This window comes from Giraffa tippelskirchi, chromosome 6 (genome assembly GCF_054371585.1).
Source record: "Giraffa tippelskirchi isolate mGirTip1 chromosome 6, T2T-mGirTip1v1.2.pri, whole genome shotgun sequence".
In the NCBI taxonomy this organism is placed as follows: Eukaryota; Metazoa; Chordata; class Mammalia; order Artiodactyla; family Giraffidae; genus Giraffa; species Giraffa tippelskirchi.
In genome coordinates this window covers 126673249-126692729 of record NC_137280.1, presented here as the reverse complement: position 1 = coordinate 126692729, position 19481 = coordinate 126673249, and the positions used below count along the sequence as shown (strand labels likewise).

At 44.5% G+C, this 19481-nt stretch overlaps 1 protein-coding gene and 1 non-coding gene across 7 annotated transcripts in view; both read left to right on the top strand.

Moving 5' to 3' along the window:
• The window catches only part of FGF1 (fibroblast growth factor 1), an 86650-nt gene that overhangs the window by 54411 nt on the left and 12758 nt on the right, over positions 1-19481 (top strand). For all 6 annotated transcript variants that reach the window (XM_081504783.1, XM_081504780.1, XM_081504784.1 and 3 more), the window contains one exon: positions 11501-11703. In XM_081504783.1, coding sequence (XP_081360909.1) covers positions 11535-11703 — 169 coding nt within the window. In that variant the 5' untranslated portion in view covers positions 11501-11534. The remainder of the gene's footprint in view (positions 1-11500; positions 11704-19481) is intronic.
• LOC145511823 (small nucleolar RNA SNORA36 family) lies at positions 1668-1790 on the top strand. The gene has a single exon (XR_014058198.1). It is a non-coding gene; the product is annotated as a small nucleolar RNA SNORA36 family (small nucleolar RNA).

Below are 19481 nucleotides of genomic sequence, written 5' to 3'. Positions count from 1 at the left end.
CAACACCAGTGATGGAGTCAAAGGGCCAAAGAGCCATCAGCTGTGCTGAAACGGGGCAAACAGTGCAAACTGGACACTGGTCCCTTTTTGACTTTTCATGCAGGATCAAAGAGATTAGGCAAGTGAAAGGAACATATAATAAGCCAAAGTCCTCAAAAACAAATAACACAAAAGGAAAAAAATTTCACACTGCCTTGAGGCAAGCTCTGCAGGGACCAGGCTCTGGAAGGCTGGTGGTGGGGTGGGGGATTCTTTTCTTCCTGCCCTTTGGCTGTGACACCCACTGGGTCCCTCTGTGAATCCTGGGCCCTGCTCCCCACCCCCCGCTTCCTGCTGGACGCCTCTGCAGGAATGTAGCTCTTGGGGCAGAGCTGGGGCCTCCGTGGCCCACTTTGAAGATCCAGAATAGATTCTGACATGTGAAACGAGTTCCATGGGGTTTACATTCCTCTTTTGTATCCAAGCACCTTGCAACACAAAACCGCCTGCCAGGACTGCTAACTCTTCTTCCAGAGATATTTGGAAATCACTGTCTGGCAGAAATACGAGTTTTGTCTTTTTTATTTTTTAATGTTTCGAGTGAGCACCATGGAGGGGAGGCAGCAGGATAAACCGATGTCTCAAGACTGAGGGTTTTAGTCTCGGCTAAGTCTTAAGTTTGCTTTGATAAGTCACTCAGCCTCTCTGCACCCCAGGTCTCTTGGCCAGAGAAAAAGGAGAGGCCTTCATCCATTTGGCATAACAGCAGGAAGAGCAAATATGAAATGATTATTAAGTACTTAATGTACAGTCTATGTAACAGGCACTCCAAGATGATAGTTTACTCATGTAAAATTCTTTGTGAAACCCTAAGTGTTGTAAAAAAGTAAATAATCAACATATAGAATAAAACATATGCTCTTACTAACAACAGTCATAATATCTTCCATTTTCAAGGCACTCACTCACTACATGCAAGGCCCTTCCCAGGCCTCACTCTCTCCTATCCTCATGGCACCACAATAGGATCAACTCTTAACAGCTTCCTTTTACCAATAAGGATCAGAAAAATTAAATGACTCGCCCGGTCATGCACGTAGTTAAAGACCCAACAGAAAATAAAAGCCATGTCTATGAGAACCTCCCCTTTTCATGGCCCTTCCAACACAGTAGGAAGGAAGATCTTTCACTCAGTCTGCCTAGTGACCTCAGACCTCACCCCAGCCCTTTAAAAGTAAAGGCAAATGACTCTGCCGTGATAAAAGCCAAGAAAGATTTAGCCATTGTTGGGTTATTTGGGGCAAGCATCATAGCGACAATAAGGAAAGTGCTGGTGGGGGCCACTATACCACTGGGGAAGATGATAGTCATGTGTCAAGGGAGAACCCGTCAAAGACTTCATTCAAGGGAAAAAAGTACCTCCAGCAGAACACAGTTCGGGGGCCTTTGCAAGCTATGGAAGCTGGTAGGGTAAAACGAGTAGAAAAGCTAAGGATCACTTAATCCAACAGGCATTTTATTCTCTTTCTCATGTTTCTTTGGCAATTCAAATCATGGACTCTGGAGTCAGAAGTCTTTCTTCAGCTCTCAGTTTTCACATTTATGTAGCTGTGTGACTGTAAGACAAATTACTTAAGCTCTCTGAGTCTCAGGGTCTTCAGAAGCAAAACAGGGGACAAACAAGCAATGCCCTGAGTTCAGTTCAGGGCAGCGTCTCTGTTCTGTTAATTAAATTCAGGAATATCAAACTGGCTAGGGTAGCTGACTGCTAGAAAATATTACTCTATTCATTTACCTCCTAGTCATAAAAACAAAGAAATAAAAGCAATGCCTAACAGAATTTCTTCAAGATTAATTAATATAATATATACAAAGCATTTAAGACAGTACCTGGTACATAGTAAATGTTCGAGAAAAGGTCACTATTTTATTATTTATGGGCATATTTTATTATTTATGGGTATGTCCAGGGTAGGCTATTGGGAAACATATGGTAGGGCAAGGCCTCAGCATTTCCAAAGAGATAACAAACACATACTTCAAAAGACTGAGTTTGTAGAAGCCAAATTTTCTAGGTCAGGAGAAAAGAAAAAAAAACAACTCAGCAAACAGACTCTCTTTCTATGAGCTGGAAGGTCTGTCGATTTCAAGAAAGGAATGTCCTTGCTGGGCTGGTCCTGAAGACTGTTAACTTGCACAACAGATTCAAAAGATTTTTGGAGACACGTCAGTAAGAGGAGGCTAGAGGATGTGGGGAAAGGGTTGTTACAGCCCCTGCAGAATCACTTTGCACTTGGCTCGAGGCCCTGGGGCTTTAAAGGGTCAGTCTGCAGGAAGGGTGTTTCCATTGAAGACGTGTGCAGGTCTTTAAAACGGCTGAGTGCCTGCTGGATGTTCTGGCCTGGGGTGTACCATTAAGCCCAGACAGACCTGGGGCCCACAGAGCACACAGCTGCGCCAGGGAGCACTCTGTTTTTCCTCTTGAACAGAGGCCGTTTTCTCTAAGCATTTAAAAGAATTCCTGATGTCTAAACAAATGATGCTCTAAGGGGGAAGTGTTTTGGGAATGGTTAAGACAGACTGCAGAGAATTAAATTTGGGAATCAAGGGAAGGAATGAAGGATATTGGAGGAGATTCTTTGGAATGTATGTGTCTGCTCATATTTTCTACTCTTCATTGAGGCGTATAAGACCTCAGGCTGGGACTGAGCCATTGGGTGACACAGCCCAATTAGATGAACAGTCCCCACTTCCTGTCGGCTACACTAGGTCTAAGCATCTATGTCCCTCTTATCTGAAGCGTAACTTCATGACTTCATACTTCTGGTATGGCCAGATTGTGAATACCTTAAAGGCAGACATTATGATTTCTACTACAGGTCCAGAATGCCTGTTTCGAAAAGACTTAGATATGTTTCAAAATCTAGAATTTGGGAGATTTTAGAAGGTAGTATGGTGTGCATATTGAATATGATGGAACAATTCCAGAGGTGTCTGGCATAGTAGCCTAAAATCAAGCATGTTAGTAACTCTGCACCAGATTATATAAATACTAACCCAAAATGGAATAAAAAAAAAAAAAAAACTTTAAAAAGTCTCAGGACAGTTTGTGTCAGGTTTTGGCACATTTGAATTATGAAAGGACTTCTGGTTTTCAGTCTTTTGAATTTCAGAATTATGGATTAGGGATTTCAGGCCTTTTTTAAATTTTACTTTATTTTTCCTTCTTTTCTTTTGCAAATTTTCAGAACATATGCAGCATTCTGCCCTTGACAGGTGTAGAGTAGAAGTTATCTTCCAAAAAATGACATTTTGATCTCCCTCATGTAATATCTGATTCTGGAAGCCAGGGATAGTTTATTCTCAATGACTTTGGGATTCTTAAGGATTAGAAGAATACTAAATTAAAGAGTATTGTAGATGAAGACAACTAAAACATAGATTTTCTATCATTCTGGACAGTAACACACACAAACCCATAGTATATCATAGTCAACACCTAAGCAAATGAGAAGAGAGCATCAATGCATGTCAGTGACATGAAAAATTTCTACCCTATCACTTAAAAAATATTTTCAAATATTACTAAAATATCAGTAAACATTAAAAATCAACTTTGTTCAATTTTAATAGCACAGATAATTGGCAAAACCAAACAATAAGATACATGGAGGCTGGTAATCAAGCTAATATATACTGAACGCTTACAAGTTTTCAAGTGCTGGGCTCAGTGCTTTGCATGTATTATTATTTATGGCTTACAGGACTCCATGCAGTAGCTGCTACTATAGGGCCCCATTCTGGAGATGAGGAAACTGAGGCTATGTGGGGCTGAGTTTAAAAAAAAAAAAAGACACACACTAGTGAGTGTCCAGCCAGAACTTCAACCTGAGTTTGGGAGTCAAAGGAAAAAGAGGAAGGAAGGAAGGAAGGCAGGGAGGGAGAGAGGGAAAGGAAGAATAGAGAGAGAGAAAAAGTCTTTTCTTACACTGTTTGCCAATTTCTGTGGTGTAAATACTCTCCCTGGGGCCAATTCACAAGTTACTAATGGTTCAACAACTGGCTAGCAAAACTCACGAATTAATAAATTGGCTTTCACAAACTTGTAAGAGTCATCTCCTACACACCACTGTCAAGTCTATCCCATGGCCATGTCCATAGTTTACTGCTAACTTTGGAAGATGAGATTTCAGCTCATGGAACAGATCTGACTTAGGAGGAACACGCAGAAGTGATAGCCCAAGACAGTCAGTCATGGCTCCGTTCCTTCCTCAGTCCTGGTGCAGACCTGATACACACCAAGGGTAGAATAGGAAATAGGAGAGAAGAACACACTTGTCTCCCTCTCCTCACCAGAGGGTATGAAGTGGGTCCCTGCCAACCTGACACTCCCTGGCAGAAATAACAACACCTGGAACTTTTTTCCAGACTCTACCAACTTTCTCCAGGTGAGATAAGGAGGTCAGATTTGAGACCAAAGGGTCTGATCCCTTCCTTTAAGATCCTTAACTCCCTTAACATTTCCTTCGAAGTAGTAAGCAAGTATCTTCTACAAGATGAGAATCAGGTTTTGGCCTGCTTTTAACATAGCATAGGATATTCCAGACCTAATCTGAACCAAATTAAAATACATGTAGACTCTTGGCTTAGCAACTTTGTTAACACCTTTAGGACACCACCTTCTAATTAGGTGTCCTGATAATATGTTTCCATGAGAGGCTCCCGAGAAGGGACTGGCCTGGTATTCAATCAACAGAAAGGCACATAACACTGATTATGTCTAGCCATTTGCTAAGTTCTGAGTCTAGAAAGAAAAAGCACAGTTTCTGTTCCAGGGCCTTGGAGACTAATGAAGGAGACAGTCAAGAAAACATAGTCAAATTATATTCATTCACTCTTTCAACAAATATTTATCAAATGCCCATTCAGTAACAGGCATTTTGCCAGGTACTAGGCTACCATGGTGAGCAAGACAGATTGGTTTGTACCATCATGGAGCTGACAGCTCAGTCACGAAGAGACATTAAATAATCATAAGAATGAAGGTGTAATTAAAAACTGAAATAAGAGCTCTGAGGAAATGTTAAATGGTCCTGGGAGAACTAGAGGAACCTAATTCAGTTAACCGAAGTCAGGCAAGGCTTGAGGAAATGAGAATTGAATTGAGACTGGGAAAAAGTTAGGAGTTAACCAGATGAGTAGGGTAGAGGGGAGGAGGAGGAGAACGGTGCTCCAGAGAGAGGGAATAGCATAGGAAAAGGTCTTAAGGTGGGTGGGAATCCATGTTTTCAAGGAAATGGAAGCTTAGAGAGAGAACATGAAGGGGCATGAGCAGGGGTAGAGGCCAGGGCTGGTCCTCACAGAGCCCTGCTGTCCTTGTTCTGGCTTTACTCTTTATCTCAGAGCAATTGGAAAATAATGAAGGGTTTAAGTAGGGAATATGTACAGCAATTACACCTAGTGCTATGACAGAGTAAACGGAATGCTGCCATGGGAGCATTAGGGAACCAGCTAATCTAAACTGGTGTCTGTGGAATGGAGGAAGAACAGGGAGGTTATGGCTGGTGATGTGTCCAAACAGGCTTTCTGGAGGAGGAAATATCTGAGATGAATTTTTGAAAGATGAGTATGACTTAGCCAGGCCACGGTGAAAGGGTGGAAGAAGGGAGAGAGAGAATGCGGCTGGGTGAGGGTGAGGGTGTGGGGGAAATCCAAAAAGAGCAGACCAATGAGAGCAGAGGCCACAAGGTTAGGTGGGGACCAGATGAGGAAAGGCTATAGGTCATAGGTTTGGGTTCTCTGATGGCAGCAGAGAACCCACTGACACAGTCAACGATCTTCAATAGGAGAGAAATGCTCGTTTTCATATGTTAGAAAGGTCACTAGCAGCAGGGTAGAAAGTGGACTGGAAGAGAGCAGTGCTGGAGAAGAGAGGCCACTGCTGCCCATCTCAGCAGCCCAGGTGAGAGAAGGTGTTACACTTGCTCTCAGGAGCACAGTGAAAATGCAAGAGGGAGAGTGATGCTAGCAGACATTGAAGAGGCACAGTTGAAAGGGCTTTGTTACGCATGGGATGAGTGGAAGTGATTTCTACTCTAACCAAAGAAAAGTCTCAACAAAATTCTATTTGTGTTGAGTCTTACTTTATGACCTTGAACATGGTCAATTTTTGTAAATGCTCTGTGTGTCCATGAGAAAAATGGTATTCACTAATTATTGGGTGTAGGGTTCTCTTACACGGTTCATTTAATTAAGCATGTTAACTGTGTATTTTGATCTTCCACATCCATAATATTTTTTGTCTATTTGCTCTATTATTTATGATAAAAATGTGCTAAAATCTCCCACCATCATTGTGGACTGATCAACAACTTCTCTTCACATATTTGTCCATTTTCATTTTTGAGGCTATGTCATTAAGTATACACAGGCTTAGAAGTTTTACATCTCTCTGTTGAATTCATCCAGTTACCATTATGCAGTGATCCCTTTTATCCCTGATCATTCTTTTTGCCATAGACCTATTTTATATTATTAATATATTAATATTGCTATACTAACTTACATTTTTGTTAACTTTTGGTGTCTATTTTTCATCCTTTTTCTTTTAACCTTTCTGTGTCCTCACGCTTTTAATGTGTCTCTTGTAATCAGTGTAGATGGATTTTTTTAAAAAATCCAGTAACTAGCAAATTTAGCCCATTTACATTTATTGTTATTATAAATATATTTGAATTTACTTCTGCCACTTAATTATGAGCAATGTTTTTAAAAGTTTCTATTAGTTTTCTCTTTTTTTCTAGATTCCTTTGGATAAGTACAGTTTTATTCATTTCACCTCTTTTCCCTTATACCTGTCAGTTGCTGGTTGGAATTAATACATTCTATTTCTTTTCACATGTATATTTGACTTATCAAAATCTAAGGTAAATGAGTATTTCTAAGGAAGAGTTCAGGCTTTTGAGTCACACCATTGAAAGAGATGAGAGAAAGGACCTGGGGCATATTTGAGGCCAAAGGTGAGATCTGTTTTACATATATTGAATTTGAGGACACATACCCAATTATCACCTTAACAGATGCCTATGCACTTTCTTCAATGGCTTAACACACTTTGCAAAACATCCTCCTTCATGGGTATTCTCCACTGCTTAAGCAGTGACAGAAATTAAAAACAAAATTAAAAAAAAAATAAACATCAGTGTTTGTCTTCCTTTGAAGACATGAGAACCATGTCTTCCCTTCTGACCTAGCCCAGGGCCACACTGAACACTCATGTGTCCTAGAAACAGCAAGCCTCATGAACATTTCTTCAATAAGTCAGTAAGCTGAGAACTGAGTCTGAATCAGTGACCTGGATTCTTTCTCACATAACCATGGCTTACCTGTGCCTCCTCCATCTTTTCCACTGTGTTTGTGGCTTGAATGATAAGGGAGGAAGGGCTTAGCTAATTTCTGCCAAATATTAGAGGGGAGAAAAACTCTGTTTCCATACCAGCTGAAAAAATTATTTTAAATTAAGCATGCAATTGCAGCTGACCTAGACCACATTAGGCTTCAACCAGTTCAACATAACCACTTACCCCTATCTCCTAGGCTCAGGTCACACTTGTAAACTTTCTATGAATACTGTACTCATTTAACCCTTCAGACAACTGAAGGGTTAAATATGAGGTAGGCAGCAGGGTGGGGATTATTAGAGGAAACATCTTGGAACAAGTTAATGACTCGCCCATGCTCCCAGAGCCAATCTGTGCATAGCTGGAGCTGTACAGTATTCCTTGCTCTCCCACACTGAAAAGTGACTGCTGTATTCCTGGGTAAGATCATATACTTCACATCCTATTCACGTGCCAGAGCTCAGGTTCTCTTCCAGAGGCTACAGCTAACAAAGTATGTCAGGCTTAGCATGAATGTTCCAGTAGGCCTGGTGCTCTCCTCACTTTGGCTGTCATTGGTAAGTCGAGAAAATCTCCCCAGTGCCCCAGATCCCAGAGGGCTGGGCTGAGCACATGACAATGACATGGAGTCCATTGGGCTTGGTCTTTTCCATCTCCCAACATACACAGGGATAACCCCCTTCCCTGACGGCCAACAAAAAGATTATAGTAACCAGGAGCAGGGCTTATAATTTTCCATTATGCTCTATGCCTGATTTCACATAATTAATGGATTCATTTATTAGAGCAATTTGTGAAAATCCCCAAGGGCCTGGTAAGGCTGCTGCCTCATGGTTTTATCATGTCATATGCTTTCTTCATGCCTGTCCTTTAACACTTACTGGATTGGCAAGGAACTTTGGACCAACCACTACTAAAAATACAAGTACACTGTAAACAAAGCAAAAAGGGGAGGGGCATTTTGTGCCTCTGGAGTTTCCTTCACCAACAAAAAATATTTCATTTTTGTATGTTTCACAGCTGATTCATAAATGCCACTGTCACAGTCTACCAAATTCACATTGAACTCAAGGCTTATTTTCAGGCATCAGCATATCACCTTCAGATTTCAGGTATGGATTTGAACCGAAGGGTAATGGGAACAATCTTAAGTCAATGCAGCCACACCGTCACTGCACCTCTTACTGGGTGGAGCAGGCACAGAGCAGAGGCGGGGGCTTGTATAACCCCAGGCTGCAATGCAAACCAGAGGGAAGGGGTCCCTGGCCTCTGGCAGAGGTCCTATCTGGAGCGAGTTGCAGTGATAAAGCCCAGGCTTCATGGCTTAACACACACATCAATGTGAGAGCATCAGTAGAATTCTTGGCCAGAACTGATGCCTCCAACCTTGGCCAGCCTTTTGGTGCAACTGTTCCCTTCATCCCAATGGGATGGAAGCAACAATGTATATGAGTAGAGCCAAATTCACATGCAACACTTAGAAACCAACTTAATGGAGACTCTTCAGGGGTCCAGATCTAGAACAGAGGCCATTCTCACCACAGCAACTGCTGCATGACCAGGGCTCACGGGGACCTCCCTTTGAGAAAATCCAGGGACAGCAAGAAACAAAATTCTGCCTGTCTAAGATGGAGAATACAAATGACTATTTGTATAGTGAAATGGCCACCACTAGTATATAGTTATTGTCTCCTGTACCTAATTAAGTACTAGGTGCTTGAAAAGAAGACTGATAGAACAAAAAAATATGGATTATCTCTTAGCTGTAATTTAAGGAACAAGGATCTGGTCAGTGTTGTATGCTGATGACAGGTGATAGGTGAAAATGCCCATGTTTGGAAGCAATGAACTGCTTTACATCAGAGAGGATTCCAGAACTGTGTGGAATGGGGAAGAGGAGGGAGAGGGACATCGAGAGGTTGGGAGGAAACAGGGCTGAGTACAGAGACAGAAGCGGGCACAGAGACTCAGCAGCTTGTGGATAAAGAGGGTTTTGGAAAAGAGAGTAAGGTTTTGGGAAGGGAAAGCAAAGAGCTGTGCAAGGTGAACTCTGCCATCTGCCCTGTGGAACTGATATATATGAAATTAATTTTCCATCTGTTATTGTACAATGTAAAAAGGACCGGACAGGGTTTTGCCTTATGTGAAGGAGACATTTGGATGTGGTCTGACTTTAAACATAGTTTACATGGTGTATGCAAAACTCCGAGGATCCTTGGAAGGACTTCAAACTATAGCCCGTGTGGCTGCAGATTGGAATGTCTGGAGCAGAGGAACACGTGGAGGCATCTAACACGAACTCTAATTTCAAAGTCACCAGGACAAATCACCCAAATTGCTGTCTTGATTTCTGTTGGAATTACCTTCTATGTGAGCAGCTCCCTGAAGCCACTTTGGGGATGGCTGGATGGCTGGAAGAGGAGTGTGAGGAATGTAGGAGACTGGCTGGCCTTCCGTTAAGTTCACAGGGCTCCTAACACCTAGAGACATGGGTTCTCCAGGGAATGACAGCATGCATGGGGGCAAAAGTGGAGGCTGTTGGTGGTGACAGCCAATACCTGGGTTACAGATGAGTAACAATGAATGATCAGGTCATGGGGGCAGATGTACATGCCAGGCTATGAGTAAAACCTCCACTTCTGCTAATAATACTGTGCCATCACTGAAGTCACTTACTATTGTCATGGTAATGAAGGGCAAGTTGGGGTTTTCTTTCAACAGACTCCTTTAGAGGCTCACTTACTAGCTGTTGAGACAGGCCATGAGCAGCTATAAGCTTTGGTTTCACTTTATAAAAAAAATGAGGAAAATATCAGTGTCTGCCTCAATGACATAAGTTAACTCCTAGCCCATAACAAGTTAATGATGATGCTGATGATCACTAGTATTATAAGGCCGCTTGATAATCAATGTGAACAACTGGCATCTACTCACTCTTATAAGATGAATTCCCATGGTGGTTTTCTGGTCTCTTCTTCACCTCTTTCTTGTGCAGTCTGTGTAGTGAGCACCGATTCAGTTTTCTAAATGGTGGAGCAAGTAGATATTTTAAAATACTAAAGTTTATCGGCTTTGCTTTTTAGTTCGTAGAGGGCCACTGATGCGTTTGTACACTGATAATACAAACTTGTATTGAGTGGGTCCACTAATCCATTTGTACACTGATAATATAAATTTGTGTATAGTGGGTCCACTGATGCATTTCTACATATATGCATTTTGGATAATATAATTTGTGTACAGTTGGTATACATAGCATTAGAGGGTCATAGAAGGTCATACAATGGTTTCTGTGTCATAAGACTTCTCATTAGGAAGTAATTAGGGTGAAGGTAGTCTTTGTACCAGGGACAGACTACTGTCTTCCCTGTGTGATCTGAGGATGTACAGGAAGCTGTGGACGCAGGCAACAGCCAGCAGAACCTTCAAAATACTCCACCCCATAAAATGTCCTTTGGCACACTGATGGCCCTTTAAAAACCCCACCTAACACCTCCACGTGCCTACTTCTCCACTTCTGGTTCCGTTCCCACCAGTAAACCCATAATTTTCCTTTACACATTAACTGTTGGCTAGCTCGGAAACACCCCACCCCACCCCACCCCACCCCTTCCCTCACAGGTCTCGCGTGCCCAGGCTCCCCGGGCTATCTCTGTACATGGGCCTCAGCACCTGGTCAAAACAGTGGGAGGGTGGAGGGCACAACCTCGGTGACGGCCTCTTGGCTTTTGTGGGTTTCAGCCAGACCCTGAGTGTTATTTTAGTGCAACTTCGGTGTTTAATTTGAGGATGTGTGTGGATCAGAAGGAGGGACCAAAACATTATTTTTTTTTCCATCCGCCAAAATGATCAAATTTGATATTTCAAAAAACGCACAGCCTGGTCCAGAGCTGTATCCAATTGGGAAGTGGGAAATGACTGAAAATCCCTCCCCTGCCGGGGACCATCTTTCCTTAACCACTGGCCACTGCGCAGGCCCGTTTACTGTGGGCAGCACCTGGGCAGTCTGTGGTTTCCGCCCACCCAGGAGCCGGTGCCCTGAGGCTCTCCTTGCCTTCTTGAAAGTGCACATAGCACCTTCGCTGCAAGAACATCCTACAGGGTTGTTTAATTTCTTACAGTCTTGAAAGAGCCACAACCAGCAGCTGCTGAGCCATGGCTGAAGGAGAAACCACGACCTTCACGGCCCTGACTGAGAAGTTTAACCTGCCTCCAGGCAATTACAAGAAGCCCAAACTCCTCTATTGCAGCAACGGGGGCCACTTCCTGAGAATCCTCCCAGATGGCACAGTGGATGGGACGAGGGACAGGAGTGACCAGCACAGTAAGCATCCATCTCATATTTCTGGTATCTTCCTTAGTCAGGGATGGGTAAAGGGAGAATAGCTAAGGGCTGTACCCCCTTCTCCAAGGTTCTTTTCAGACATGACACACTCAGATGCAGGGGTAACAAGGTACAGAGGGTCTGGGTGTGGAGAAGGGGGAGTTGTGAGGGCAACAGCCTGCCTAAAGGAGTCCGATTTCAAGAGTTTAAGAGGACTCTCTGTTGACCTAACACACCTGCTGTGAGATCAGACTGGCTGCCAATGTTCAATTGTTCCAGATTCCTGTAAGCAGCGAGAGGCCTGGTCCCCAAGGCCAGTCAGGGCCCTTCTCGCTCCATGACGGGAAGGGCCACACGGGGCAGGGGCAATAAGCTCGCAACAGACAAGAGCTCAATTTCAAGTTAACCGATTCTCCAGGTTATGTTTCCACTGGGCTTGATTTGTGAAATCCGAGTTCACAATCGTAGTCTTACACATCATTAATTATGCTGCTGTCTCTCTGCATATCATGCAGATGTGGCTGCGGTAACGGGGAGGGGTAAAGTCATTCTCCAGACCTTATAGAAACAGGAGAGTAGGAGCAATTTGAGCCAAAGGCTGAGCATCTCTTCCGGGCCTTCCTGCCAGCCCTGCTCTCAGATGGTGTTGATAAATGGCGGTATGACTTCAGAGAAAAGAATCTCCTTGACTCTCTAAGAACAAAAATCTCTCCCTTCTGCTTTAGTATTTCTGGCAGTGGTGTGTATGTTTGATATTAGGTGTCTGGGTTCTACTGTGATGTCACTGTGGATTCCCTGAGCACGACCAAAGCATTAGATGTTGAAGCGGAGCCAAAAGTCAGATGTGGTCCCTGCTCAGAGGGTCTGAAGGGTCAAACGTGTCATGAACCAAGGGAAGGAAATCATGGATGAAATCAGGAGACACAGAATAGCACAGGTAGAATTTACCTGTGCAGGATGGCTTTAAAATGAGATACAGAACACTGGCTTTGATGTGATGGCAGTCTTTATTATTGATTCGATTTACACCAAAGGTTAGGGCTTCCCAGGTGGTACTTGTGGTAAAGAACTCACCTGCCAATGCAAGAGACCCAAGAGATACGGGTTTGATCCCTGGGTTGGAAAGATCCCCTGGAGGAGGGCATGGCAACCCCTTTAGTATTCTTGCCTGGAAAATCCCATGGACAGAGGAGCCTGTCAGGCTACGGTCCACAGGGTCACAAAGAGCTGGACACAACTGAAGCGACTTAGCATTCATGCACACACAACAAAGGTTGCAGGCACTAAGCACAAATGGTCACTCCAGTGATGCTCACCCTCCATCCACAGAAGCACAGATGATGGGGGTGGAAGCTAGCATTTACCAACCAGGTGGCACTGTCCCTTCCCTCTCATCCACCAACCAGACCCTCGCAATGAGAAGCAGGAGGTTTGGGGCTGACTGCTACAGAGTCAGCTTGGTTTTAATGGCTTGTCTTCAGATGGACTTCCAAATGCTTTATACTTGATGAAAAATAGGTACCACAGTATAGCAAAAAAGACTACTGAGTATGTCAAACATATACACAAGCAATGTTCACTGCACATAAATGGACTTAGACTTCAATCTGTTGTGTTGTATCAGGCAAGCTGCACAATTTGTGTGATCTGCCTCATACAACACAAAGGGAACAAGCTGTAACTTCTAGAAGGTTTTAAACATTTCTAGTAAGTCTTATCAGTTTTCTGAACCAACAAGAATGTTCTCTGGTCTTCCGTATCCCAGAGGAAAAGACAACCTTGGTGATGTGTTCTATGGGGTTAAGCTGGCTCTTCTGGGAAACCTTAAATTCTGGGGTCACAGGAGGCTACAATTACAATTCCAAGTACTAGAATTTCTGTACACAGGGTATATGACTTCACTGTTAACATTATATTCTGCACTCTGGGTACAGAAGTATGGGAAACTTCTGCATAGTGCTGCAAATTCAGCTGCCTGACCTAAGATGTCAGAAGCCCTGGAGGGCAGCATACAGTAGTACAGGAGTGTGTGTGAGGAGGTCGACACAAGAATGATGGTGGATTAATTACTTCCCAAGTGAACTCAGGCTAGTTATGTAACTGTTCTGGCCTTACTTTCCTCAAGTGTAAAATAATAGCAATATTACTTGCCTCCCAAGATTCTTGGGCGGATTACATGAGACAGTGTAGTGAAAATTCTTGGCACAGTCTCTTGACTGAGAGTAACAGCTCAGAATATGTTGGTTTATGTTGCTACTGTCGTCACCACTGTCACCATCACTACCACCACCAAGATTTCCATGTACTCAACACAGCACATGGAACACAGTATAACACTTAAGGACCCTACCTAGTCTCTTCTCTTCAGTAACACTGCCCTCCAGGAAGGCCAAGGGTTTGGATTCAGGTTTTGATTCAAGGCCCCTCTGGCAACATTCAGAGTTGTTGTGTTGGCCTATTTACTTAGTCTAGAACTAAGAACAAGGGCCAAGGAGGACAGAAATCAAAGTGGGGTGAGTAAGCAGAAATCCATCCCCCTACCTGTCAATGCCAGGAGAACTAGGTAATCCACGTACCCCTTGCAGAGTCAGGAGGCCTAGATTTAAGAGTCAGAAAGGTTGAGGTCATATTCCTGTGCTGCCGCTTTCTAACTGGATCAGCACCAGACAATTATCATTCTCTCCATTTGGCATAAAGTGCTCTGCAAAAGCAGCTTTAAGTCTCCCAGCCCCCAGACCCTTCCCATCATCTTCCCCTCTACAAAAATGTGAAAGTCTCCAGTGTTCCCAGCTATCTCAACTAGTGGGGAAATACTGAGGCTCAGTTTCCTCACCTGTGCAATGGGATAAGCAACACTGTCTTGTGTGCCTGACAAAGCTGAAAACTCATGAGATCCTGCAGCCAAGAGGACTGACTCCCTTCCATGGATGCACCCACTAAATGTGGCTCTGTCGCCCTCTTCTGCCCAGTGGTGGTACTGCCACAATCTTTCTGAATTTCAAGGTTCTTCAGAAACAGAATCAACCTGGGAAGGCATGGAGTGGATGATCCCTGGGTGGTTAGCAATGGTTTGTATTCCTTGATCATTAGTTTGAGCATGACTAGAGACCATGAAGATAAGTGGAGAACCACACTCTAAAACTTCCTCCAGGGAGAGTATTTCTAAAAGCCAATCAAATATTTAAATAAATCTACATAAACCATGCAAAATGGAACTATACGCCTTCCAGCACTAAAAGGCAAAAAAAAAAAAAAAAAAAAAAAAAAATTCAACCCCTTTCACAGCTTCTCTTTGTCCCCAACCAGCCGTCTATGGGGTCGCACAGAGTCGGACAGGACTAAAGTGACTTAGCAGCAGCAGCAGCAGTTATCTACCCCGGACAAGACTGAGAAGTCTGCAAAATGTATTCCCTTCCTACCTCCAGAAGAATAAGTTTCCCAGAACCTAACCCCAGGTCTTTCTTGGAGTGGAATAAACCCATGATGGATGGATGTACATGGGCCATTGTCCCGTTGACCTGAGTCAGACAGAGGTCTTCACAGGTGGGAAATTCTGGCCTGCAGAGAAGATGTTTTTGGTTCATCCCTTTACAATGGCTCAAATCATAGCTGTAGGCAGTTAGCAATGCAGACTATGGACATCTGTTACTTTGCCACACTAGGAAGGCCAGGCAGGACCAGAGAGGAGAGTGGCAGGCTGCAAGAAGGGGAGCTGGGGGCTGGGTGTGAGACGATTTTTGTTGACTCCTAGGGTGTGGCTTGGGGGGCTGGTAAGTGGCCGTGTCCCCAGGAGAGGGAGGTTCCTGGAGGGGGAACAGGGGCAGGGAAAGAGGACCAGCTCCACCTCAGACACGTGGTGTTTGAGGAGCACCTTGTGTATCAGGGCAGCCCTCCTCAGGGTCACACCGCACATTTCCTTGTGCGATTATCTAATGGTCTTCTGCCCCACTGGGCTCCCTGAGGACGGGGACTTCGTCTCTCATAGCTCAACACTGCAATCTGTGTGTCAAGCACATGGCTGGGAGGTCAGGATCATGGCCAATAAATATTAATTTGATGAGTGAATGAACTGTGTTGGAAGCAAATAAATTCAAATTCAATAATATATTCCATAAATATCTATCAAGCACCTAATATATGCCAGGCGTTGCGCTAGACTATTTAATTTCCTCTTAGCCAGGGTCCTAATGAGGTTATTAATTATCATTCACAATGAACTGCCCTGTGAACTAATTCTGTGAACACTGGGCCCTGGGAACAGCCAGTAACTGGGAAACTTGGCACCGACCCACAGCTGCATCTTCCAAAACTAAGGCTCTCTTACAGCACACTTCCACCCCTGACACCAACACCATAGCGGTGGTTTCACCCCACACACTGATTAAATGAACATATTGGATTCACAGAGCCCATCTGTGGGCCCAGTAGATACAGGACCCATCACTGCAGTTTACTGGCTCCCTGTCAGCTTCCCTGTCAGGAAGTTACTTTTCCTCCACGTGCCTCAGTTTCCTTGTTTTAAAAACAAGGATGGCAACAGTACCCACCCTCATAGGAAAGTTGGAATTTTAAGTGTGACGGTTTGTGAATGTCTTGAACAGCCTGCCAGGCACATGATACGTGCCTGGAACATGGTATTTATCAGCAGCATCCTGAGGCTTGCTGGGCCTTCCCCATCTAACCATCTGATCTTTGGAGTGTGCTGAGTTAAACCAGTGCTACAGCAGCTCCCTGCATCTTGGCATCTTCGGGACTGTCCAGGATGGGAGCTTGAGGCCCGGCATGTAGGTACCTTGTGCCCAGGCACCAGCAGCTCCGCAAGCCCTGCCCTGTCTCGCCTCTCTGCACAGCAAGCTGTCTTGGGCAAAGCAAGGAGGAGCTCCGTGCCTGATTACGCTCTTTCTGGGGGCGTTCACTCTCTGTCTAAGGGGGTCATAATCTATTTCTGGAGCAGCAACTGGAGGATAGGAAAAACTCACGAGCATCCCAAACCTGCAGCCCCCTCCCGTGGCACGCACCTCTCACCTCCCCAAGCACGTACGGGGCTTCATGGGGAGCAGGATTACCGGCACCACTCACCACACAAATGGAAATGTTCCTGAGCAAAGTGTGTGCCAATCAAATATTTATAAATCAAACCACATCCTAAAGGCACTAGAGGAGTTCACTGGTCCCCAGAACCCTGCTTTGCAGCCCTTTAGAAAGGGCAGGCTCCTTCCCTTCAGTGAATCCCTCCTGCCCGTAGCTCTGGGGGCGATCCAGATTCCCCATCCTGCTATGGCTCACCACCTGACGGCGAACCCACTGCGCTCCCCATCGCATCGGTGTGCTCTTCAGGACCACAGTGGGCAGAGCCAGGCATCAGAGAGAGGGACTGGTCTTCAGACAGGCACGCTCTCCCTGGTGGGACGCCCTGCAGAAGGCCTCCTTCCCTCTCCTCCCTACCAGCTCCTTATCTGCTTACACAGGAGGGATTTTTCCAGATAGACTACTTTTTTTAAATATCACACAGTCCATGGACTGTATCAAAATTTTCCAGGCACCTTTTTCAGACCCTAGAGGAGAAGCAAACACCTTTACACATTCTAAGAAAAGTCTTTTTCATACACACACACATGTATCCAAACCACTGTAACTTTTTTTTTCCCCACAAACTCCATTTTATTTCTTCTCCGTCTTTCTCTAATGTTTTACGGTGCCCGGCTTGTGGCTACATTTTAATTATAAATGCCACTGACATAAAACAACCTCACCAAGTTCTGAATGAGGCTGACCTCATTTTGGGTAAACACGGCAAAGGACGGGAAGTCTCCAACCCAGAATAAACCAGGCACGTAATCTCTCTGGGCCTCTCTCTGGAGAGCAGAGGTGGAAAGCAGGCTTAAAGGCCATGGAGGAACGTGCTGCAGAAGCAGGACCTCCCTCCACAACGTTCATCCTGCTGAATGCAGCAGCTGTAGTCTTACCTTTCAAAATTGCTAGGGAAGGACAGGAAGACAGTAGCATGGTGCCCTAAAGCTTAAGGGATCATGTGTCTTACTGTGACTAAACTACTATGAAGAGCTAATGGAAGGCTCTGAGGAGCAGAAGAGAAAACCAGAGACACCGGCTTATAATTCCTCAGGAAAAGAAGGAAGACCTCTAGACAGGGACCAGCATATCCACTCAGATCCCTGGCTTCCCCCTTTTCTAGGTTCCCCTAAGTAAAGACCCCTGAAGGGTCCAAAGGATGAGGCAGGAGCATGGGCTGCAAACGTCATCTTGTATATTTCAGTTATTTGACATTTACTTTTGATAAATTGGCCATTGCCAAACCAGCACACCCTAATGCATTCCTAGACAAGGAGCAGGACTCTGGATTCCACTAGGGACACTATGGTTACTAGTCCATCAGTCAAATGCTTCCAGTCTTTCTGTAGCACATTTTTAAAGTGCTTTATAAGTCTGAATTTCTCTAAGAAACTTGTAACTATCACTAGAGTACCTTTTTTAAAAAGTTGCTTTTCATTTCTTCTGCTAAATCAAAAGTCGCTGTCCATATTTCAGAGATGAGGAACAGTGACTCCCCTGAGGGCTGAGTGATTTGCCTTGTTTTTCAAAAAGCACTTGCCCCTTCATCCTTGGGATGCTACAGAGCCACTGACCACCCTGCTCATAGAGAGCAAGTCCTAAATTCCCCATATGGGAGAGAGGAGGCACTCCCTCCACCCCTGTGTCCTGGGTGCTAACCTGGTGGAAGGTGGGGGAAGAAGACACTGAACAGAGCAGGCGTGGCCTGAGTGGCCCTTCACCAGCTTTCCTGGTTCCCTGTCTGCCCTTAAGTTGTTGTTCAGTCACTAAGCTGCGACCCCATGGACTGCAGCACATCAGGGTTCCCTGTGCTTCACCATCTCCTGGAATTTGCTCAGACTCATGTCCATTGAGTTGGTGACGCCATCCAACCATCACATCCTCTGCTGCCCCCTTCTCCTCCTGCCCTCAGTCAGGGTCTTTTCCAGTGAGTCAGAAAAGTGTGTCTGCCCTCAAGATGACACACCTTTTGCAGACACCAGCATTCAGGTCTAGATGGTCCCCAAGGTCAAGTCTGTGTTGGGTCACAGAGCACCACAGGGGTCAGCAGCAGCAAGAAACTGTCTGCCCACCAACTATAAACCAGGCTTTACACATCAACTACCCAGCCCCACCCAGAACACTACAAAACCATCAGCGGCCCGATCACCCAAAGTTAACCACTGTTACCAACTTGCTGGCTGTTCTTGCCTCAGTATTGTCTTTTGGAAGGAATGAAGAGTTAGGAGGAAAGGCCATTTCCCTCCACTCCCCTCCCCGGTCTCAGTCATTTTCATCCTCCCTAGAGGAGCCACTGCTATGAATTTGGACTGAATCAAGTACACATTTTTATCTTTTACTCCTCATCTATTCTTGAGCTATGTGCACTGGTTTACGTTTCGTTTTGTTTTTTTTTTTTTTTACAAAATTTTCATCAAGGATTTACCATAAATATTCTTTTGCAGTTTGCTTTTTTTCCCATTGTACATTATTTTCTGCTTTTCCTTGAGAGAGAAAACAATTATAGAGAGAGGGGGAAAAGAGGGTTTTGGTTGCTGCACTTTTGTTTGCTTTTAGCTCAAAAACAAGTGGAGTTTTTGCTATTGTACTGCTTGATTACTCTGGGTCATCTGACCCTAGATAGGTGTAAGCCCCTGAAGGTGGGGACCTTGCCCACACTAAGCAGGGCACCCAGCACGTGATGCCGGGACCATGAATACATGGTGACT